This window comes from Heterodontus francisci, chromosome 2 (assembly GCF_036365525.1).
Source record: "Heterodontus francisci isolate sHetFra1 chromosome 2, sHetFra1.hap1, whole genome shotgun sequence".
NCBI classification, from domain to species: domain Eukaryota; kingdom Metazoa; phylum Chordata; class Chondrichthyes; order Heterodontiformes; family Heterodontidae; genus Heterodontus; species Heterodontus francisci.
In genome coordinates this window covers 161,508,475-161,532,023 of record NC_090372.1, presented here as the reverse complement: position 1 = coordinate 161,532,023, position 23,549 = coordinate 161,508,475, and the positions used below count along the sequence as shown (strand labels likewise).

The following is a 23,549-nucleotide window of genomic DNA, read 5'->3' as shown; positions in this document are numbered from 1 at the left end:
CCCTAAAGGACATTAGTGAACCAGATGGGTTTTTACAACAATTGACAGTGGTTTCATGGCCATCATTATACTAGCTTTTAATTCCAGATGTATTAACTGAATTCAAATTTCACCATCTGCCATGGTGGAATTCAAATCCATGCACCAGAGCATTAGCCTGGGCTCTGGATTACCAGTCTAATGGCATCACCACTACACCATCGCTTCCCTGCGAGTACACCCAAGTCTCTCTGAACATCAACAAGTTTCACACCTTTTAAAAAATGTTCTGCTTTTCAATATGCTTCACTAACTAATCTCTCAAAATCCTTCAAAGATCAATGCACATGAACCCCCAGGTCCCTCTGTCCCTGCAAGCTCTTTAGAACTTTTGAACGGGCGGCACAGTGGCGCAGTGGTTAGCACCAAGGCCTCACAGCTCCAGCGACCCGGGTTCAATTCTGCAAACTGCCTGTGCGGAGTTTGCAAGTTCTCCCTGTGACCGTGTGGGTTTTCGCCGGGTGCTCCAGTTTCCTCCCACAGCCAAAGACTTGCATGTTGATAGGTAAATTGGCCATTATAAATTGCCCCTGGTATAGGTAGGTGGTAGGGGAATTGAGGGATGGTGTGGGGATGTGGTAGGAATATGGGATTAATGTAGGATTAGTATAAATGGCTGGTTGATGGTCAGCACAGACTCGGTGGACCAAAGGGCCTGTTTCAGTGCTGTATTTCTAAATAAATAAATAAACGGTGCCATTAAGTCTATATTGCCTTTCCCTATCCCTTCTGCCAAAATGCGTCACCTCAAATTTCTCTGTTGAATTCCATCTGCCAGCCTATTCCCGCCTATCTATGTCCTTTTGCCATCAATTGGTATCATCAAATTTTATATTTTAATATCCAAGTAACTTATATATGTAATAAAAACAAGAAATGCTGGAAATACTCAGCAGGCCTGGCGGCATCTGTGGAGAGAGAAGCAGAGTTAACGTTTCAGGTCAGTGACCCTTCTTCAGAACTGATATATGTCATGAGTTTCTTTGTGTTATCTTAAGCAACACAGTGAGGTACGGGGAATCCAGTTCCTTGAAGATCTCTAGAAGGTTTATCAACAGCTAAACTAATATACACAGTACAGAACAAACTATCCACAGAACCTTTGTCTAGCGTGTTACAGTGCAGAGTGACTATGGCTTCTAGTCACATGACTACATTCTGGTACTTAGCTCATTAGCATACTGAGATCTTAAAGGGATCATACAAAATTCCCTTTCTTTCTAAAGATAAGTCTCGTTCGCTACAAGTAAAAACACATAAAACCGGATAATATCAGGGATAGAGATTATAAAATTTACAAGTATAAAGAGAAGGATTGTGAAATTTACGAATGCAAAAGTTTAAGAGTCTATATAACGTTTTTTTAGTTTGACAACTCTTCCAGATATTATTATGGTATAACCTTCTGGGGATGTGGATTTCATCCTTTGCTGTTCTTGGCTTGCAAACGTGGTGTCAATGTGTTGGTTGTTGTCCTGTTGTTCTGTCACACCCTCATCATTGGAGTGTGTTCTTTCGAGTCCGCTGTGCGCAATTGGAGTATTACACAGTTCTCTTAATTGGCTTCGGTTCTTCCTCAACACTGCTCCATTCGATGTAACCTCGTAAGACCTAGGCTCATTGAAAACTTTGGATCATGGTTACTCTGCGGGTAATCATGTTCTCATTGTGACCCTGACCTTTTGTCCTACGTATAGTTGAGGTAGTTCTGTCCCTGCATGTCGGTCATGCACCATCTTCATTCTCCCTTGTTTGTCGAGAAGTGTCTCCTGCATCTCGGAGAATTTGGACAACTGATAGCTCGACAGAATTGTTCTCACTTGCCTGCCAAACATTATCTCTGCTAGTAATGGTAAGCCCATATCCATAGGTGTAGCTCTGAAGTGTAACATGGCAACATGAAAATCTTGTTTTGTTATCCTGCACTTCAAGATAAGTGATTTAACTGTGCGAGCAATTCACTCAGCAAGACTGTTGGATCTAGGGTAATGTGATGAGGATGTCACATGGTTTACGCCCCATTTGGCACACGTATCCCTGAAAGGTCTGCCCGTATACTGTGGCCCATTGTCAGAAATAATGTCTTCCGGTGCACCGATCAGACTGAATATGGCACTCACTGTGTCTGCAACAACTGCACTTGAAGTGTCTTTTACCTGTCTAACAATTGGAAATTTGGAGAAATAATCGGTGACTAATATAAAGTTGTCTCCATTCACGGTAAATAGATCAGTGGCGATTTTGGACTAAGGGACTGATGGAAGCTCATGAGGGTGTAGAGGTTCTTTATGTTGTTGTGGCTGTGGCATGCCCCGCACATCCTCACTAACATTTTGATGTCACCGTTGATCCCTGGCCAATAAACAGTATTTCGTGCCAGTCGTCTCGTTTGCTCTATGCCCATATGGCCTTGGTGAAGTTATGACAAGATGTCGTGTCAGAGCGCTTTGGGCAAAATCACTTGTTTTCCCTTGAAGGTTACGCCTCTCGAGATAGCGAGTTCATCTCTATATGGCCAAAAGCATCAGAGGGTTTCTGGCACCTCTTTTATCATATGAGGCCATCCTTCAATGATGACTCTCCACAGTGCCTACAGTTGTGGGTCATTGGCTGTTTCTGATTGTAGTTGGTCATATTTGTGCTGACCAAAATGCAATAAATCGATTTTGAGCACATCTTCCACCTCGATGTTCATGATGTCTACTTGCAGATACAGTGGAACTTCTTCATTCTTGTTCGGATTTGGCAATCTGCTCAGCGTATCTGAGGTGACCATTTTGGTACCTAGTTTGTAGCAGACATCGAAATCTTACCCCTGTATTCTCACTAAAGCTTGTTGTAGTCGAGGTGGTGCGCTTGTCAATGGTTTGCGCCAGATCATCTCCAGTGGTTCGTGGTCGGTTTCCACAGTGAACTGCTTACCAAACGGGTAGGTGTGGAACTTTGTGATCCCAAACACCAGAGCAAGTGTTTCACACTCTATGTTTGAGTAGTTGGATTGTGCTGAGGATAAACTTCTAAATCCACATGCAATTGGTTTCCCATCTGCAGGATGCATGCTCCTAGCCCTTTCTGTGAGGCGTTGACATCCAGGATTGTCTTCTTCTTTGGATCATAGAACTGCAGGGCACAGGTTTCTGCTGGCAATGCTTGTTTGAGAGACTCAAACATATGCTGAAGGTCCTCCTGCCATACAAATATTACATCCTTCTTTAAGAGTTCTGTCAGTGATGATGCTTTGTCAGAAGAATTTGGAATGTATGGTGCCAAGAAGTTGAAAAATCCAAGACATCTCTGTAGATCTTCTTTGTCTTGTGGAGTAGGCATTTTCCTTACATCTTTGACTTTGCCTGGGTCAGGACGGATTCCACAACCTGAATAGATGGAGCCAAAGAAATTGATCTGACCTATATTCACCTGGTACTTCTTCCTATTAAAAACCAGCCCTTCGCATCGAGCTATGAAGATTTCGATCATGCTCTTCTTTAGAAGAGTAAGAGGCGACTTGATTGAAACACATAATATCGTGAGGGGTCTTGAAAGGGTGTATGTAGAAAGGATGTTTTCTCTTGTGGAAGAATCTTGTACTGGGGTCACTGTTTAAAAATAAGGGGTCGCCCATTTAAGACAGAGATGAGGAGAAATTTTTTCTCTCCGAGGGTCGTGAGTCTTTGGAATTCTCTTCCTCAAAAGGCAGTGGAAACAGAGTCTTTGAATATTTTTAAGGCAGAGGTAGCTAGGTCCTTGATAAGCAAGGGAGTGGAAGGTTATCGGGCATAGGTGGAAATGTGGAGTAATAAGTTCAGCCATGAAATTATTGAATGGCGGAGCAGGCTCGAGGGGTCGAGTGGCCTACTCCTGCTCCTAATTTGTATGTACATATTACCATAATATCATCGGCAATGCATATACATTCAGACACGTTTTCTATAATTCTGTTCATATGCTGCTGAGGCGGATCTTGACTGACAGATAAGCTAGGTGTACTGTCCAATATCCATGTTTAACATCCAACTTGAAGAAGAATTTGGCTCCTGTGAACTTGGGATTCAATTTCCTCTGGTGTTGCAATCTTGGGCATCTCTTTAGGGAGCGGTTTAGACACCTCAGATCTCGACATATCCTGATTGCTCCATCCTTCTTCAGCACGCAGGTAATTGAGCTGCACCACTCTGTGTGATGCACACGACGGATGATGCCTTGGTGTTCCATGTCATCTAACAAGCTTTTGTATTGCTGAAAATAGAGACATTTTGTCGAAGCTTTTCATCTTGCACTCATCAGGAAAACTTGCAAGAATACCAATGTAAGGGAAGAGAGTGCTGGTTGGTTGGCAAGTGGATGCTGATTGGTAGAGGCGTTACCATGGCGAATGCACCAGTTTATGATGACTGACAGTTAACTGCCAAGCTTTGTTTGAAATTTAAACCAGGTAGCTTGGCTGTGATTGGTCAAGGCATTGCCCTGAGGAATGAACCAGTGAATGGCTGTCACTTATTTTGTTTAGCTGAAACAGGCACAATGTGTGTACATGTTGTTTCTGTCTGCAAAGAACAGGGCCCTGTGTATTAATATATGTAGCTTCCAGTATACGCAAATGTGCCACACTGCGAGCCCGACTCACAATCTTAAATTGGTTGTCAGCATAACTCTTAGCACACAGAAGATTATTTAACAAATGTTGTCCAATCACGGAATCACATCTGATGTTGGACACTTTGTTTTGAGTTTTTCAAGGACGGGCAGTTTGGGTACGGCCTGTACCTTGCCTGTTGCGAACAGCAGAAGCTTTATGTTGTTTGATACGATCCTCCAGATGCCTAGCATCACACTGGCATTGAAATTCATATATCACATTACTCATTTGTGTGATAGGCAGAATGTCTTTTTGGCTACAAAATTTGAGCAACAGGTGAAGCTAACTGTTGACGCTGCTACTATGCAGGAGCAACACATGTAGTGTTCGCCACTAACAGGATGCTGCCGTCAAGCCAAAAAGACGATTCAGACTGGTATGATATTTTCAGTAGCTCCTGTGTCAATCTTAGTCCTGAGTATGTGTTTGCCAACTTTCTTTGGGCACATGATAATAATAGTGTTATGACCAGGTGAGAAAGGTGTCTAGGGGTCCCTCTTAGCCTTCACCTGGTCTTAGAGTAACATGGTTTAATTTTAAACACATTGTGTTTTTAGCTCCCCCCTTGGTGAATCCATGTTCACCGCTTTCCAATTCTAAAGCAAAGAAACCAGCACAAAGAGGCTTTCTTAGGTTTGAAGAAAAAAAGTTGAAATTTGTTAAACTTGAACTTAAACTCTAATTCGGTTGACACCTACGGATACACGACGCGCTACCCATGCTAGCATGCATACGCGATACACACTTGCAAATGGAGACAGAAAAGAGCAGAAGAATAATAAAGTGGAAATCTTTGAGGCAATATCTGAAGCGTTTTTGTTACGGTTCCTCGAGTTCTCTGTACAGTCCTTGATTGTAGGTAGATCTTGCTTTTTGTTGGGGCCTAATATTCTTCTTAAAACTTGTGCGCTGTAGGAGACTTTTCTCTCTTGAGGTTCATGTGCCGTCAGTGGATTCAGAGGCTTGTGAGAATGAGTTGGAGCAGGCAGACAGGAGAAGTCTTCTCAGTCCAGGAGCATTCTGCTTTCTGCCCAAATTGTTTGTACAAATTCAAAAAAACTCAGGTTGCCCAGCAGGTTAGTCATGTGACTAACTGGTTTGACCATGTCCGTTTGTGTGTTAGGCCGTCTTAGCATTCAACCTGGAATGTGAGCTCCCCCACCTTCAAAGTCTGGTGATCAGAAGTCCATTGTGGGTTGAGTGTGTCAGGAAATGGCTGCTTTGTCCTTCCAAACACTGTCTGTGAATATGCAAATGTCTTTTCCAGCCACGGCTGATCTGTTTAGCAAGTCCCTTCTTCACTCCAGTAACAGTTTAAAATAACTGTTTATGTGGTGAAATTAATATGCCTCTTGCTTGGCAGGTGGGGGCCCGCATGACAGTAGCAAAAGCTTCCAGTTATTTGAATTCATCAACACAATGTGGTCAGGTTCACAATGTGAAATACCTGCTCATCTTCTGGCTGAGAATTGCTCCACTCTGAGTCTTATCTCGGGTCTCTTTCAGTGTGGACTTTGTGTATCGACTTGCATTTTCGCAGGTCTCTGGTGCTCTCCTTGCTGCTGTTGTCATGTTGTTGCACCTGTCTTCTGTTTGTTTGTGTCCTATTGTGATTTCTGGCTGCATCTTTGGAGCCAGATTTCTTGCATAGGTGGGTCCAGTGTCCTTTTGCACCGCACGCCTTGCACCGATCTTGAAATGCAGGACAACGTCGTGGTGAGTTAGACAAACCACATTTATCACACAGCTTTCTTGCTTTTTGTGACTTGGTTATCGTGCCAATGTTGTCGGCTGCAGCTAATGCTTGCAGGTGCTGTTGTCCAGCTATACTGGCTTTGTAATTCCTGCCATCTTCGAGCAGCGCATCAATGCTGTGACCTTTCTTTTTCCCCAAGAGGTCTTTTTGAAATGCTTCAATGGGTGTTGATACAATCACCAGCTGCATTATTCACTCTGACAGCTCAGTTTCTGAAAAGTCGCATTTGCCCTTACTATGGCAATTACTGACAAATTGATCTATTGATTCCTGTGGCTGTTGCCTGTAGGACATCAATTCCAGGCGATGGATTCTAAAATTCACTTTTACCCAAAGCTGATCTTCTAGCATTTTCCATATCTTTGCGGGACCTTGCTGGTCTGCTTCAGATAAGCTAGAGGTATTGATTCTGTATCACCCCTCATTTCCAACTGCTATCAGTATTTTCACAGCCTGCTTCTTTGGTTCTGTAACTGCTTGGTCTATCAAGCAAAACTGCAATATTTGTTTAAAAAGTTTAAACTTGGATAGGATATCAATGGCCTTCCAGTTCATGCTGGGAAGTTTGATATCCATCCTTCTGTTCTTTGTCCTGGGTGTTACAGTGCAAAGTAACTATGGCTTCTCGTCATATGACTACATCCTGGTACTTAGCTCATTAGCATACTAGGTTCTTAAAGGGATGTCACTCTTAAAGCAATCATACAACTATATATATCAAAAAAGCAGTGGTCCTGGCACTGAACATTGGGGAACACCACCTCCAGTCTAAAAAAACAGCCATTTACCACGAATCGTTGTTTTCTGTCCTTATGCCATGTTTTTTTTAATCCAAGCTGACACTGACTCTCCTATTCCATGAGCCTCAATTTTGTTAACCAGTCTTTTGCCTTTACCTTGTGTCTTCCCAGTTATATTTGCACAATACTACAAAATATAAATTTTTCAAATTTTCAGTCAGCAGAAAACAATTTCGAAAAATAAAATCTGGTTTCCCAGCTCTTTTTGTGTTCTACTTGAGAAATCTGAAGAGTTTCACTACTGCTGTAAAGACAGCTGAACTCTCCTAATAAATTACTGTGTCTCAGTGTCCTGTGACATGGTTGTAAGGCCGGTTTTAAAACCCGGGAAGTGAAGCCCAATATCAATCATAGACTTGCAGATATTGAAAATAGGCTTTTTTCCAAGTATTTTAGAAATTCTGTCCAGACAGAGGAATCTTGCAGGCATAAGAGGGGCAGTGGCGTCATGGTATTGTCACTCAACTAGTAACCAAGAGACCCAGGTTATTGATCTGGGGACATGGGTTCGAATCCCAACACAACAGCAGGTGGAATTTGAATTCAATTAATAAAAATGTAATTTAAAAAAATCTGGAATTTCAAAAAACCTAGTCTAATGATGGCCATGAAACCATTGTCGATTGTTGTAAAAACCCATCTGGTTCACGAATGTCCTTTAGGGAAGGAAATCAGCTGTCCTTACCTGGTCTGACCAACATGTGATTCCAGACCCAAAGCAATGTGGTTGACTCTTAAATTCTCTCTGAAATATCCTAGCAGGCCACTCAGTTGTATCTAACTGTTACGAAGTCAATAAAGAATGAGACTGGACAGACCACCCGGCATCCACCTAGGCACCGGAAACGACAACGACAAACCCAGCCCTGTCGACCCTGCAAAGTCCTCCTTACTAACATCTGGGGCTTGTGCCAAAGTTGAGAGCTGTCCCACAGATTAGTCAAGCAACAGCCTGACATAGTCATACTCACAGAATCATACCTTCCAGGCAATGTCCCAGACACCGCCATCACTATCCCCGGGTATGTTTTTTTTTAGAGATACAGCACTGAAACAGTGACAGTATGTCCTGTCCCACTGGCAGGATAGACCCAGCAGTGGTGGCGGCACTGTGGTATGCTGTCAGGAGGGCGTCGCCAACATTGACTCCGGACCCCATGAAGTCTCATGGTATCAGGTCAAACATGGACAAGGAAATCTCCTGTTGATTACCATCTACCACCCTCCCTCAGCTGATGAGTCAGTACTCCTCCATGTTGAACACCACTTGGAGGAAGCACTGAGGGTGGCAAGGGTGCAGAAGGTCCATTATCAAGAGTGGCTCGGTAGCACCACAACTGACCGAGCTGGCCGAGCCCTAAAGGACATAGCTGTTAGACTGAGTCTGCAGCAGGTGGTGAGGGAACCAACAAGAGGGAAAAACATATTTCTCGTCCTCACCAATCTGCCTGTCGCAGATGCATCTGTCCATGACAGTATTGGTAGTAGTGACCACCGCACGGTCCTTGTGGAGACGAAGTCACACCTTCACATTGGGGATACCCTCCATCGTGTTGTGTGGCACTATCACTGTGCCAAATGGGATAAATTTCGAATAGGTCTAGCAATGCAAAACTGGGCATCCATGAGGCGCTGTGAGCCATCAGCAGCAGCAGAATTGTACTCAACCACAATCTGTAACCTCATGGCCCGGCATATCCCCGACTCTACCATTACTACCAAGCCGGGAGACCAACCCTAGTTCAATGAAGAGTGCAGGTGGGCATGCCAGGAGCAGCACCAGGCATACCTCAAAATGAGGTGACAACCTGGTGAAGCTACAACCCAGAATTACTTGCGTGCCAAACTGCAAGCATGCGATAGAGCTAAGCGATTCCATAACTGATAGATCAGATCTAAACTCTGCAGTCCTGTCACATCCAGTCGTGAATGGTGGTGGACAATTAAAACAACTAACAGGAGGTGGTGGCTGCACAAATATTCCCATCCTCAATGATGAGGGAGCCCAGCACATCAGTACAAAAGATAAGGCTGAAGCATTTGCAACAATCTTCAGCCAGAAGTGCCGAGTGGATGAACCATCTCGGCCTCCTCCTGAAGTCCCCAGCATCACAGATGCCAGTCTTCAGCTAATCCGATTCACTCCGCGTGATATCACGAAACAAATGAAGGCACCAGAAACTGCAAAAACTATGGGCCCTGACAACATTCCGGCAACAGTACGGAAGACCTGTGCTCCAGAACTTGCCGCGCCCCGAGCCAAGCTGTTCCAGTTTACTACAACACTGGCATCAACCCGGCAATGGAAAAATTGCCCAGGTGTGTCCTGTACACAAAAAGCAGGACAAGTCCAACCTTGCCAATTACCGCCCCCTCAGTCCACGCTCAATCATCAGTAAAGTGATGGAAGGTGTCATTGACAGTGTTATCAAGTGGCCCTTGCTTAGCAATAACCTGCTCAGTGACACTCAGTTTGGGTTCCGCCAGGGCCACTCAGCTCCTGACCTCATTACAGCCTTGGTTCAAATATGGTCAAAAGAGCTGAACTCAAGGGATGAGTTGAGAGTGATTGCCCTTGACATCAAGGCAGCATTTGACCGAGTATGGCACCAAGGAGCCCTAGCAAAACTGAAGTCAATGGAAATCAGGGAGAAAACTCTCTGCTGGCTGGAGTCATACCAAGCGCAAAGGAAGATGGTTGTGGTTGTTGGAGGTCGATCATCTGAGCTCCAGGACATCACTGCGGGAGTTCCTCAGGGTAGTGTCCTAGGCCCAACCATCTTCAGCTGCTTCATCAATGACCTTCCTTCAATCATAAGATCAGAAGTTGGGATGTTCGCTGATGATTGCACAATGTTCAACAACATTCGCGACTCCTCAGATACTGAAACAGTCGTGTAGAAATGCAGCAAGATTTGAACAATATCCAATCTTGGGCTGATAAGTGGCAAGTAACATTTGCGCCACACAAGTGCCAGGCAATGACCATCTCCAGCAAGAGAGAATCTAACCATCTCCCCTTGACATTTAATGGCATTACCATCACTGAATCCCCACTATCAACATTCTGGGGTTTACCATTGACCAGAAACTGAACTGGAGTAGCTGTATGAATATCATGGCTACAAGAACAGGTCAGAGGCGAGGAATCCTGCGGCGAGTAATTCACCTCCTGACTCCCCAAAGCCTGTCCACCATCTACAAGGCACAAGTCAGGAGTGTGATGGAATACCCTGCACTTGCCTGGAGGGGTGCAGCTCCAACAACACTCGAAGCTCGACACCATCCAGGACAAAGCAGCCCGCTTGATTGGCATCCCATGCACAAACATTCACTCCCTCCACCACCGATGCACAGTGGCAGCAGTGTTTACCATCTACAAGATGCACTGCAGCAACACACCAAGGCTCCTTAAACAGAATCTTCCAAACCCACGACTTCTACCACCTAGAAGGACAAGGGCAGAAAATGGTTGGGAACATCACCACCTGCAAGTTCCCGTCCAAGCCACACACCATCCTGACTTGGAACTATATTGCTGTTCCTTCACTGTCGCTGGATCAAAATCCTGGAACTCCCTAACAGCACTGTGGGTGTCCCTACCCCACATGGACTGCAGCAGTTCAAGAAGGCAACTCCCCACCACCATCTCAAGGGCAATTATGGATCGGCAATAAATGCTGTCCTAGCCAGTGACGCCCACATCCCATGAATGAATAAAAAAAACAAAGAAAAAAATTCCAGTTTTTGTAGCGCATTATCATGTCCTCAGGACATTACAAAGTACGTCACAACTAATAAATTACTTTTTCAAACACAAATGGAATGAAAGAACTTTAACTTTTTCAGCATGTTATCATGTCCTCAGGACATCCCAAATGCTCTGCAATAAGAATTTGCATTTTAAATGCTGTCAATGTTGTTATGTAGGCAAATATGGCAGCCAATTTATGAGCAGCAAGGTCGCACAAACATCAAATGAGAAGAATGATTTGATTTGTTTTTAATGGTGTTTGTTGAGAGTGTAATTTTGGTCAGGACACTGGGAAAACTACAAGGAATGAAGATAACAAGACTTTTTATATTCACTTCAGCAAGTAAGCAAGGCATCAGCTTAATGTCTCATCCAAAAGATACTGACAGTTGCACTCAATCAGTCCTAAACTGAAGTGTTAAGCTGGATTGTGTGCTCAAATCTTAGAGTGGGTCTTGAACCTCCACCTTTCCGACTCATGATATGTCAGGAACTTAAGTTAATTATGGTTCTGAATACAATTGTTTGGAATGGAAAGGATTTAGTCCATGGTCAAGGAGTTCATTTCCTTGTTTTCATTGAACTGTTGCCTTATCTCAGATCATTATATGCACCTGAGCAGTTTTAGGGGTTTGTTTGGTATTCAAGCATTTCATTCTACACTATGCATTTGACATACTCACCATTTTATTGCCAGCCCCCAAGAGTATCTTCCAGCCTTGTTGGGCAAAATTTCAAAGCTTAGTCCTGCGGGAATGACGGGACCGTGAGCAGGTCAGGAACTTGTTGGAAGCTCCAACGGGCTTTGCCGTGACTCTTTGGATGCTAATGCCATGGTTCAGCTTCTGGGTTCCCTGGCCTATCAGAGAGGGCAGGTAGGATCATGCACTGGATCTGTCAAAGGAAAGATTTCGAATATAAGGAGCCACAGTAAGGGCTACAATGGCTCAAGAGGACATGGATTTTGAGACTGCAGCAACCACAGGGCTGAAGAGGAAACCTGGGAAGGCTGCTCCCTGTGCTGCTCCCCTGGAGATCCTGCTGTAGGATCTGAGAGACTGCAGTGAGATGAATTCTCCCAATGGTGAAAGGAAGAGGACAACCTCTCCAACCAGCTAGGTATGTATGGAAGTAAATGAGGAAGTCAGCAGCAGAACTGTGGTCCCTCCAATCTCGAGACAGTGCAGCAAGGGGATCCAGGACCTCAGGATAGCGGGAAAGGTGAGTGGCAAAGCACTTTTGGCTGCCAAACCCCATACTGACTGTCAAAGAACAAAGAACAGTACAGCACAGGAACAGGCCATTTGGCCCTCCAAGCCTGTGCCGAACTTGATGCCTGCCTAAACTAACACCTTCTGCACTTCCGGGGCCCATATCCCTCTATTCCCTTCCTATTCATATATTTGTCAAGATGTCTCTTAAACGTCGCTATCGTATCTGCTTCCAACACCTCCCCTGGCAGCAAGTTCCAGGCACTCACCACCCTCTGTGTAAAAACCTTGCCTCGCACATCCCCTCTAAACTTTCCCCTCGCACCTTAAACCTGTGTCCCCTAGTAACTGACTCTTCCACCCTGGGAAAAAGCTTCTGACTATCCACTCTGTCCATGCCGCTCATAACTTTCTAAACCTCTATCAAGTCGCCCCTCCACCTCTGTCGTTCCAGTGAAAACAATCCGAGTTTTTCCAACCTCTCCTCATAGCTAATGCCCTCCAGACCAGGCAACATCCTGGTAAACCTCCTCTGAACCCTCTCCAAAGCCTCCATGTCCTTCTGGTAGTGTGGCGACCAGAATTTCACGCAATATTCTCAGTGTGGCCTAACTAAGGTTCTGTACAGCTGCAACATGACTTGCCAATTTTTATAGTCTATGCCCCGACCGATGAAGGCAAGCATGCCGTATGCCTTCTTGACTACCTTATCCACCTGCGTTGCCACTTTCAGTGACCTGTGGACCTGTACGCCCAGATCGCTCTGCTTGTCAATACTCCTAAGGGTTCTACCATTTACTGTATACCGCCCACCTGCATTAGACCTTCCAAAATGCATCACCTGACATTTGTCCGGATTAAACACCATCTGCCATTTCTCCGCCCAAGTCTCCAACCGATCTATATCCTGCTGTATCCTCTGACAATCCTCATCATTATCCGCAACTCCACCAACCTTTGTGTCGTCCCCAAACTTACTAATCAGACCAGCTACATTTTCCTCCAAATCATTTATATATACTACAAAGAGCAAAGGTCCCAGCACTGATCCCTGCGGAACACCACTAGTCACATCCCTCCATTCAGAAAAACACCCATTCACTGATACCCTCTGTCTTCTCTTGCACAGCACTCCTCAGAACAACATATCTTCCAGCTGCACCCATTCTTCTCTCTCTCCAGGCACCTCGGATCACCAACTGAACATCCAACACTCACTGTCATTCTGTTGCCCTCTTGTACCCATGTCTCGTAGTCAGCATCCATAAATGTTGTCCTTCCCTCCTCCCCACAGAAGCCATCATTAACACTCAACTCTCTGCTTCCTCTCCTTGCAGGGATATGCAGAGACCCAATGATGGGGAGGGTGCAGGGGCTAGCCTTCCAGTGACAGGCACCTTGAAGGCCACTGGAAGTGCATGCCCACCTGTCCCATTGGGAAGGAGGTCTTGTACCAGGAGGCTGCAGATGTCAGCAATGACCTGCCATGAAAACCTGAGTCTCCTGAGGCACTGGTGCACAGACATGTGCAAAAAGCTGATCCCCTGCCTGTAGACCCTGTAATGGGGGTCTTACCACCTTGGAGCAGGATCTCTATCCCCTCTGCCCTGTGAAGAGGCATGTGGCTGAGGAGAAGACAACTGGTACAGGTGCTGGTGTTGGAGATGCTTTCCTCTTCTTTATCAGAGGAGCTCGGTAGAGCTGCATATGCTGCTCCCATGCCATGGTGAAGGCTGGCAGGAGGGAAGTGCAGCTGAAGGGAGTGAAGTGCAAGACAGGTCAAGTGACTTCCAAGAAGTAATCACCTGTCAAGCACTGAAAGCATTCTCTGAGAAGAAGTGCTGTGAGCAGCAGCCTCTTATCTGGCCATGGCTGCAGCTCTTCAGTGTGACTGATCAAAGGCGTCCCAACCTTCTCGTTTCACTGAAGAAGCGCTCCCCGCTGTGTACTCGGTGACCATGGCAAGTTGCTGATAGCTAGGGAAGTAGGTCTGCTGGCTGTTAAAGCCAATATCCTTGATTAAAACAGAACTTAATTGCCTATTAGAATATTTAAATGACTTGCCTGACAGCTGCAAGGGAGTTCCCCACTTGCCTTCAAACCCTCCCAGTTGGAACCTGGAAGTGAGGGAGTGGTGTCGGTATCTCAACCTGATGTCACATTTAGGGAATTTAATTCCCCGCCGACACCCAAACCCACCTCCCCCTACCTGTAAAAGTGCCCCCATTTTGTCTGTCCCTATTAATCAAATAGGTCATACAGTTTTGACATTTACTTTTACTCCAAACTATGTTACCTACCTTTTAAGCAAGTAGCTCCATGTTTTTGGTACTGAATAAATCATTTCCACATGTTGGTAATACCTGATTATTACTATACTTTGATGTATACCCTGATGAATAGAGTGATTCTGAAAATTGGTAGCAATTTAATTTCCTAAATATCGTCTCAATCAAATCTGTTTTCGCAAATTGCTGTCCTCACAATATCAATTAGCCACTGCTTGGATCAATTTGCTTCTATGTAAACAACCAAGCATCTTCACTGTGCAAGGCATATTTTCTAAAACAGGAGAAAAGGAATCTTTTCCCTCCAAAGTGAGGATGCTAGGATGCATTAGGTTTTGGCATTCATGACCCACTTGGATCCTTTTTTTTTATTCATTCATGGAATGTGTGTGTTGCTGGCAAGGCAGCATTTATTGCCCATCCTAGTTGCCCTTAAGAAGGTGATGATGAGCCGTCTTCTTGAATACAACTGAGTGGCTTACTAGGCCATTTCAGAGGGCTGTTAAAAGGCAACCACATTGCTGTGGATCTGGGTGGGGAAGGATTGGGTAAGGCAATTTGGCAAAATGGATTCAAAATTAACTTAGTGGCAGGAGGCAGAGGGTGATGGTCGAGGGTTGTTTTTGCGAGTGGAAGCCTGTGACCAGTGGTGTACCGCAGGGATCGGTGCTGGGACCCTTGCTGTTTGTAGTGTACATTAATGATTTAGACGTGAATATAGGAGGTATTCACGTCTAAATAAGTAAGTTCGCAGATGACACGAAAATTGGTGGTGTCATAAATAGTGAGGTGGAAAGCCTTAGATTACAGGACGATATAGATGCTGGTGAGATGGGCGGAGCAGTGGCAAATGGAATTTAATCTTGAGAAGTGTGAGGTGATGCATTTTGGGAGGACTAACAAGGCAAGGGAATATACAATGGATGGTAGGACCCTAGGAAGTACAGAAGATCAGAGGGATCTTGGTGTATTTGTCATGGATCCCTGAAGGCAGCAGCACAGGTAGATGAGGTGGTTAGGAAGGCATATGGGATACTTACCTTTATTAGCCAAGGCATAGAATGTAAGAGCAGGGAGGTCATGATGGAGCTGTATAAAACGCTAGTCAGTTCACAGCTGGAGTACTGTGTACAGTTCTGGGCACCACACTGTAGGAAGGATGTGATTGCACAAAGGGTGCAGAGGAAATTCACCAGGATGTTGCCTGGGCTGGAACATTGCAGCTATGAAGAGAGACTGAAAAGGCTAGGGTTGTTTTCCTTAGAGCAGAGAAGGCTGACGGGGGACATGATTGAGGTATACAAAATTATGAGGGGCATTGATAGGTTAGATAGTAAGAAACTTTTTCCCTTAGCGGAGGGGTCAATAACAAGGGGGCATAGATTTAAGGTAAGGGGCAGAAGGTTTACAGGGGATTTGAGGGAAAAAAATTTTACCCAGAGGGTGGTTGGAATCTGGAACACACTGCCTGAAAAGGTAGTGGAGGCAGGAACCCTCACAACATTTAAGAAGTATTTAGATGAGCACTTGAAACGCGATAGCTATTGGTAAACAACCAAGCATATTCTCTCTACAAGGCCTCTTTATGTCTTTCCTAAAACAGGAGAAAAGGGTTCTGCCATCTCTAAAGTGAGTCCACTCAACTAGATTGATGTGGTGCTTGCAGATTTTTAAAATTTTCTATTGAATATTTGCAAGGAATTATGCACTTTCTACAGCCAAATGGCCTGAGTGCTCTCCCTGAGCAGAACAGTTATATGCTCTGTACCTATAGACCCTAAGGAGTTGCCTTTTTTCTATTATATGTGTCTTTTATATCTATGGTTCTGAAATTTTTGGGGTCTTGCTCCACTAACACAATGCAGCCAGGAAGAACCCCTATCTATCAAAGGCTGATGGCTGTAAACCCCCATTTTAAACAATAGTTATGGTGTAATGTGCATAGCTGGCAAGGGCACTTTCAAGGGTCCTAAGGTGCTTCAGGTCTTTGAGGCCAAATGAAAAAGCCTTTGTCTGTCTTCAGCTTCCAGTGGAGCATTTCTGCCTGCAGGCAAAAGACATTGATCCCTTCCAGGATTTATTCCTTAGTCCAGATAGGATTTAAGGCCCTTTAAACAGTATCAATAGACAGCGGTCGGCTGTCAGCCAGTGAGAAGTCACAGACCTTTTAAGAACATAAAGGGTAAAATTCCCAGTATACTTTAGAAACTCCCCAGACATGCCCTTTTGATGCAGGAAAAGCAGGGAGCAGATGTGCTCCCAGGTTTCTGCCCTGGCCCCAACCGGCATCTTGAGGCGTTCATGTTTGTGAAAGAAATCCAATCTTGAAAATTCTTGAGTTTCTAAGTTTTTATTCATGAAAATGGCATTCAAAAAGAACAGCTGATAGACATGACCATGTCTAAGTAAGAATAGCTGGCATCTAACATGCAAATGTTTACATATGTGAAATTAGTATAGCAATTTTCAAATTTCTAGCATTCCTGATATGCGATTCAGTAAACAAAACAATTTTAAGTGAAGACTATTCTCACCAAATCCTAAAATTTCTTTCTACAAAACACTGACTTTTTTTGTTGGAGGAAGCAAAAGGAGACAGATAAGCTAACTTGAACCACGCTGCCTTCAGGTAGTACCTAAAATTGCCTGAATTGGCATATTTTCATAGAACAGCACTGCTTAGAAGGAGGCCATTTGGCCCATTGAGTCTGTGCCAACTCTTGGGAAGCGCTATCTAGTTAATCCTACTCTGCAGCTTTTTCTCCATTTCCCTGCAATTTTTTTCTCCTTCAAGTATTTATCCAATTCCCTTTTGAAGCTACTATTGAATTTGTTTCCACCCACCCAATCAAGCAGTGCATTCCAAATCCTAAGCACTTAATTGTGTGAAAAGATTTCCTCATGTCGCCTATGCTTCTTTTGCCAGTCACAAATCTGTGTCCTCTGGTTATCGGCCCTTCAGATATGATAAACAGTTTCTCTTTATTTACTCTATCTAAACCCTTTATAATTTTAAACACCTCTATCAAATCTCCTCTTAGCCTTCTCTGCACCTCAAATCCATCCATGTAAATATAATCCCTCGCCCTGAAAACATTCTCGTAAATCCCTTCTGTACTCTCTGCGAAGTCTTCACTTCCTTCCTAAAGTGTGGCAGCTTTACTGACTGCTTGTTTAACCTGTCCCGCCACCATCAAAGATTTGTGCATAAAACACCCAGGTTTCTTTGTTCTTGCACCCCACTTAAAATTGTACCATTTAGCTTGTATTATTTATCCTGATCTTTATAACAAAACGTATCCCCTCAGACTTTTCTGCTTTCAATGTCGTCTGCCAAGTATCCACCCATTCCACCAGCCTGTCATTGTCCTCTTGACATCTATTACTAGCTTCCTTACTGTTTACTACAGTTTGAAGTTTCGTGTCCTCATCAAACCCTAGGTAGAAAAACTGTGGGGGCTGGAGGTACAAAAGTGACATGTAATTGTGCTTTTAATTTCCTCGTGCAACTGTATTGCAATTTAAATATATACCCTTTGGCAATTGTATTTCATGTTTTAACTTGTATTGTTTAAACAATTTAGATGCCAAAAAGTCTGTGCTTGGGAATCGGGATGAACAAGGATTTATCACTTTGCCAGCCAGTCACCTTAGTCCTGCAGTAATTGATGTTTCCGAAAATTCAAGGGTGAAAATTTATTCCATTTTCTGTAAATTAGGTAAGAATGCAATCAAACTATTAGAAGCTCATTAACATGTCATACAAATAAAAATAAATTGAGCATCATTTAAAAAATCCAAATTACAAACTAAGTATAAATATATAACTACAATCTGTTTGTTAACATGCTCTTGAAGTGATTTACGACTTTAACCCCTTATAGGGACTAAACCAAATCAAGCGTACATCCCTACGAATCTCCTTTTAAGTTCAAACGAGACAAATTCTTATAGACACTTATTTGGATCGAAAGAACTGAACTAGTCTTCCCTCAAAGAAAGAAAACTAGCAGAGAATATTATCATCTTTCGGATAGACTTTTTAAAAAATAATTATGGCTAAGTCATAAATATCCCAGATATGATAAGGGTCTGGGAAACTCTCTTCAATACGTATCTCTCCACTTAAAGAGTTACAGAGAGAGGGTTCTTGTAGTTGCATACGGAATGCAACATGAAACTATTTATTAATTTATATATATAATATATATATTAAAGAATTGAACGTGCTTCAAGTGGCTAAGTATACTACAATATCAAAGATTACTAAGAGATGTAGCACATAATCTTATTTCTAAAATAGAATCCAAATGTTCAACTTGATATTGTTACAACCAGGTGAGAAAGGTGTCCAGGGGTCCCTCTCAGCCTTCACCTGGTCTTGCCGTAACAGGGTTTTATTTTTAAACACACCATATTTTTAACTGCCCCTTGGTGAATCCTTGTTCACTGTTTTCCAATTATAAGGCAAAGAAACCAGCACAAACAGGTTTTCTTAGGTTTTAAGAAGAAAGATTGAAATTTATTCAACTTAAACTTAAATTTGGTTGACGCCTACAGATACACAAGGCGCCCACTTTTGGGTGCATACATGATACACACATGCAGATAGAGACAGAAAAGAGCAGAAGAAAAAATAAAGTGAAAAGTTTGAGGCAATATCTGAAGAGTTTTTGTTATGGTTCTTCGAGCTCACTGTAGAGTCCTTGATTGTAGGTAGATCTTGCTTTTCATTGGGGCCCAGTATTCTTCTTAAACCTTGTTTGCTGTAGGAGACTTTTCACTCTTGAGATTCATCTGTTGTCAGTGGATTCAGAGGTTTCTGAGAAAGAGATGGGAGCAGACAGGAGAGATCTTCTCAGTCCAGGAGCAAACAGACACTCTGAGTTCAAACTGTTTGTACAATTCAGAAAAACCCAGCTTGCCAAGAAGGTTAGTCATGCGACTAACTGGTCTGATGATGTCTTGGATTGTATCACCTTAGCAGTCACTGGAATGCTCCTGTTACACACAATAACTGGTATCAAGGTCCATTGTGGGTTGAAAGTGTCAGGGAATGGTCCTTTGCCCTTCCAAGCACTATCTGTTAATATGCAAATATCTCTTCTAGCCACGGCTAATCTGTTTAACAAGTCCTTTCTTCACTCCAGTAACAGTTTAAAATCAATGTTCGTGACAAAATTAATGTGCCTCATTCTTGGCAGGTGGGGGCCTAGCATGACACCTCCACACCCAGCGGAATGAAATACGATTTGAGAAAAGCACATTTCATTAAAAGGGTGAAGAGAAAATGTAAGACACAGAAAAAAAACATGCATTTTCCTAATTCATTCACAAATCCTAAAACTTATTAAAATCGCCCCTTTTTTGGCATCCCAATAAACATGTGGTTCTTTTTTGGGAAAGTTTCTCTTCTATTTGCCCACTTCCATGGCTGTCTCGGGTCTTTGTGATGGTTAAGTTTGTTTGAGACCCGGGACAAGGCATCTGCGATAACGTTGCTTTTCCCTGTGATGTAGGTAATTTTTAAATGGTAGGGTTGTGGGAGCATTCACCATCGAAACAGCCTGGCATTTTGGGCCTCCATGAAAAGTCAGGGGGTTATGGTCAGTGTATCCATTTGGCACATAGATGCTGAAGTGCTGGAGAGCTAGCAACGTCCCCAGCGTCTCAATTTCTATGGTGGAGTACCTTTTCTGTTGCCGATTTAGCTTTTTGGAGAAGTACCCTACCTGTCTCTTGATGCCTGTATCATCATCCTGGAGCAGGATGACCCCTAGGTCACTGGCGTCAACCGCCACTTTAAAGGGTTTATCGAAGTTGGGAGCTGCCAGGACTGGTTTATTCGTCAATATGGCCTTTAGCCTTTCAAAATCACTTCGGCACTTTTCTGACCACACCACCTTCACTTTTTTCTGCAGTAAGTCAGTTAGTGGGGCAACTATAGTGCTGAAATTTGGAACGAATTTGCAGTAAAACCCGCACATTCCCAGGAAGCTCATGATTTCCTGTTTTGAGGTTGGGGCAGGGAAGTCCACCAGCGTTTGTACTTTTGCTGCCCTGGGTAGCACTCGCCCCTGTCCTACCACATGCCCGAGGTAGGTCACTTGGGCCTTAGCAAACTCGCTCTTGGCAAGGTTTACTACCAGGTGGGCTGCCTGCAATTGTTGGAATAGTGTGTCTAATTGGGCCAAGTGATCTCCGCAGGTCTCGCTGTATACCAGCAGATCATCTAGGTATACCACACAATTGGGTAGGCCAGCCACCACCCGGTTCATCAGTCTTTGGAAGGTGATTGGGGCATTCCTTATCCCAAAAGGCAGTACTCGGCACTGAAATAGGCTATCTGGGGTGACAAAAATGTATATCTCCTTGGCTTTGGGGGTTAAGGGAACTTGCCAATATCCCTTTAGTAAATCCATTTTTGTGATGTAGATGGCATTCCCCACTCTATCAATGCAGTCCTCCAGGCGGGGAATGGGGTAGGATTCCTGTAATCAATGCAGAGCCGGGTAAAGCCATCGGGCTTGGGCACTAGCACCACTGGAGAGCTCCAGCTGCTCTGGCTGGGCTCAGTTAGGTTGTTGGCTAGCATGTACCTGATTTCCTCCCGAACCTGGGCCAGTTTCTGGGGGCCCATGCAGTAAGGGTTCTATTTAATGGCGGGGGGTGGGGGGGGTCTCTCCCACCTCCACATCATGTAGGACTAAAGTCGTACACCCTGGTGTGTCCTTGCAGACTTCCTTATAGGTGGCGAGCAGCCTGGCCAGGGCTCCTCTTTGTTCCACCTCTAAATAGGAGAGTGTAGTGTCCAGGTTATTTAACACTTTGGTGTCGGTCAACCAGGCAGGAGGGGGTACAATGTGGGGGTCCCCGAAGCCTTCCGCTAGCTCGTCCCCATGCTCCTGATTATTCCCTTCCTCCCGGACTATCTGACAGACCTGTGTCTGTCTGTCTCCTTCCCGGCTGTGATATTGCTTTAACATGTTAATGTGGCACAGCCTCTGTTTTTTCCTTCGATCTAGGGTGTCAATTAAATAATTTACCTGGCTGATTCTTTTTGCCACTCAGTATGGGCCACTGAACCAGGCTTTCAGGGGTTCGCCCTGAATCAGGAGTAATACCAAGACATGGTCCCAGGCCGAAGGGTTCAGTCTTTGGCATGTTTATCAGCTTGCCGAATCATAGCTGCCTGGGAAGCCTTGAGGTGCTCCTGAGCCACTGCACAGGACTCGCGAGCCGCTCCCGGAATATGGAAAAATAGTCCAACATAGGCAACTCGCCCCCCTGTCCCAAAAACCTCTGACTAGTTTCAGGGAGCCTCTCACCTCGTGTCCATAAACTAGTTCAAAGGGGCTAAAACCGGTGGACTCACTTGGCAAATCCCTGGTGGCAAACAGGAGGAGTCCCAGCCCTTTGTCCCAGTCATGGGAGTACTCATAGCAGTAGGCCTGATCATTGTCTTTAGGGACTGGTGGTACCCTTCTAACGCCCCTTGGGACTGGAGGTGGTAGGCTGAGGACTTTAGTTGGGTTATGCCCAGGTTGCCCATGACTTTTTGAAAGACTCCAGACGTGAATTCAGTGCCCTGATCTGCCTGGATTCCGACCATAGGCCATAGCGAGTGAAGAATTGAGTTAGTCCATCGACTACCACCTTTGCAGAGATAGTTCTTAGGGCAATGACCTCTGGGAATTGGGTAGTGACATCCATGATTGTGAGGAGATACTGGTGGCCCCCCCCCCTTGTTTTCAGGAAGGGTCCCACACAGTCCACCAGCACTCGGATGAAGGGTTCCCCAAAAGCGAGCATGGGACTTGGGGGGTGGGGGCAGATTTTATTGTAGATTGGGGCTTCCCCACCACCTGGCACGTGTGGCAGGTTTTACAGAATTCCACCACATCATTGTGGAGTTGTTGCCAGTCAAAATGCCACCTTATGCGGGCTTGGTTTTCTATACCCCAACATGTCCTGCCATGGGAAACTGGTGGGCCAGTCTTAGTATTTCTTTTCGGTAGCTTGGGGGCACGACTATTTGATGAACCACTGCCCACTCCTCGTCGGCTGGTCTATGAGGGAGTCTCCATTTCCTCATCAGAATCTCATTTCTCCTATAGTAGAGCTCGGACTCACCCGCTTCTTTTTCAGTTTGGACAGTTTGTGCTAATTTCCTAAATACAGGGTTGGCTTGTTGAGCCTCGATAAGGGAAGACCTGTCTAGTCCATCCTTTGGGTCATCTAACTTAATTGGTTAATTGGCCATTATAAATTGCCCCTAGTATAGGTAGGTGGTAGGGAAATATAGGGACAGGTGGGGATGTGCTAGGAATATGGAATTAGCGTAGGATTAGTATAAATGGGTGGTTGATGGTCGGCACAAACTCGGTGGGCCAAAGGGCCTGTTTCAGTGCTGTATCTCTAAACTAAACTAAACTAATTCCCCAAAGAATGTTTCACAACCAGATGGGAGGGTCATCTGTCTGCAGCACCAGTTCATTCTCCCTTGGAGGAGCTGATTTGGCCATGGACTGAGTTACCACACAATCAGGGAAGATGCCTGGGGCCTTCTCCTGTAATTGCTCTGTCTTCCTGACCTCTTTTGGTCTTTCTAACACTACTGGGGAAGCTACTACCTTCACCCCCGCCAGATCGTTACCCAGGAGCAGGTCCACCCCGTCCACAGGCAAACTAGGGACAATCGCTGTGGTCACTAGTCCTGAAACTAGATCACATTCCAGGTGCACCCAGTGTAAAGGTACAGGCCAATACTGCCCTCCGATACCGTTCACTAACACCCTGGCATTACAGCATTCTCAGGGAGATGTCAGGCACTTTTCCCGTAGAAGGGATTGGGTGGCCCCTGTGTACTGGAGTATAATTATGGGCTTGCTGGCCCTACCCGAAGGCTATGGGGTTACCCTCCCTTCAGACACAAAACCCTGATAACCGTCGGGGATTTTAGTACTTTTTTCCATACTCACTGTAGCAGTTCCCCTGAGTCTGACTGCTGCTGTGGTTAAAGCCACAGCTTGTTCTGCTGTGCTTTCCATCAGGGTCCCTTCTTC

General features: G+C 44.6%; 1 protein-coding gene across 1 annotated transcript in view; it reads left to right on the top strand.

The window, feature by feature from the left end:
* Positions 1–23,549, top strand: part of LOC137380040 (cilia- and flagella-associated protein 69-like) — a 188,074-nt gene that overhangs the window by 116,717 nt on the left and 47,808 nt on the right. The window contains exon 18 of the mRNA XM_068051569.1: positions 18,069–18,203. Coding sequence (XP_067907670.1) covers positions 18,069–18,203 — 135 coding nt within the window. The remainder of the gene's footprint in view (positions 1–18,068; positions 18,204–23,549) is intronic.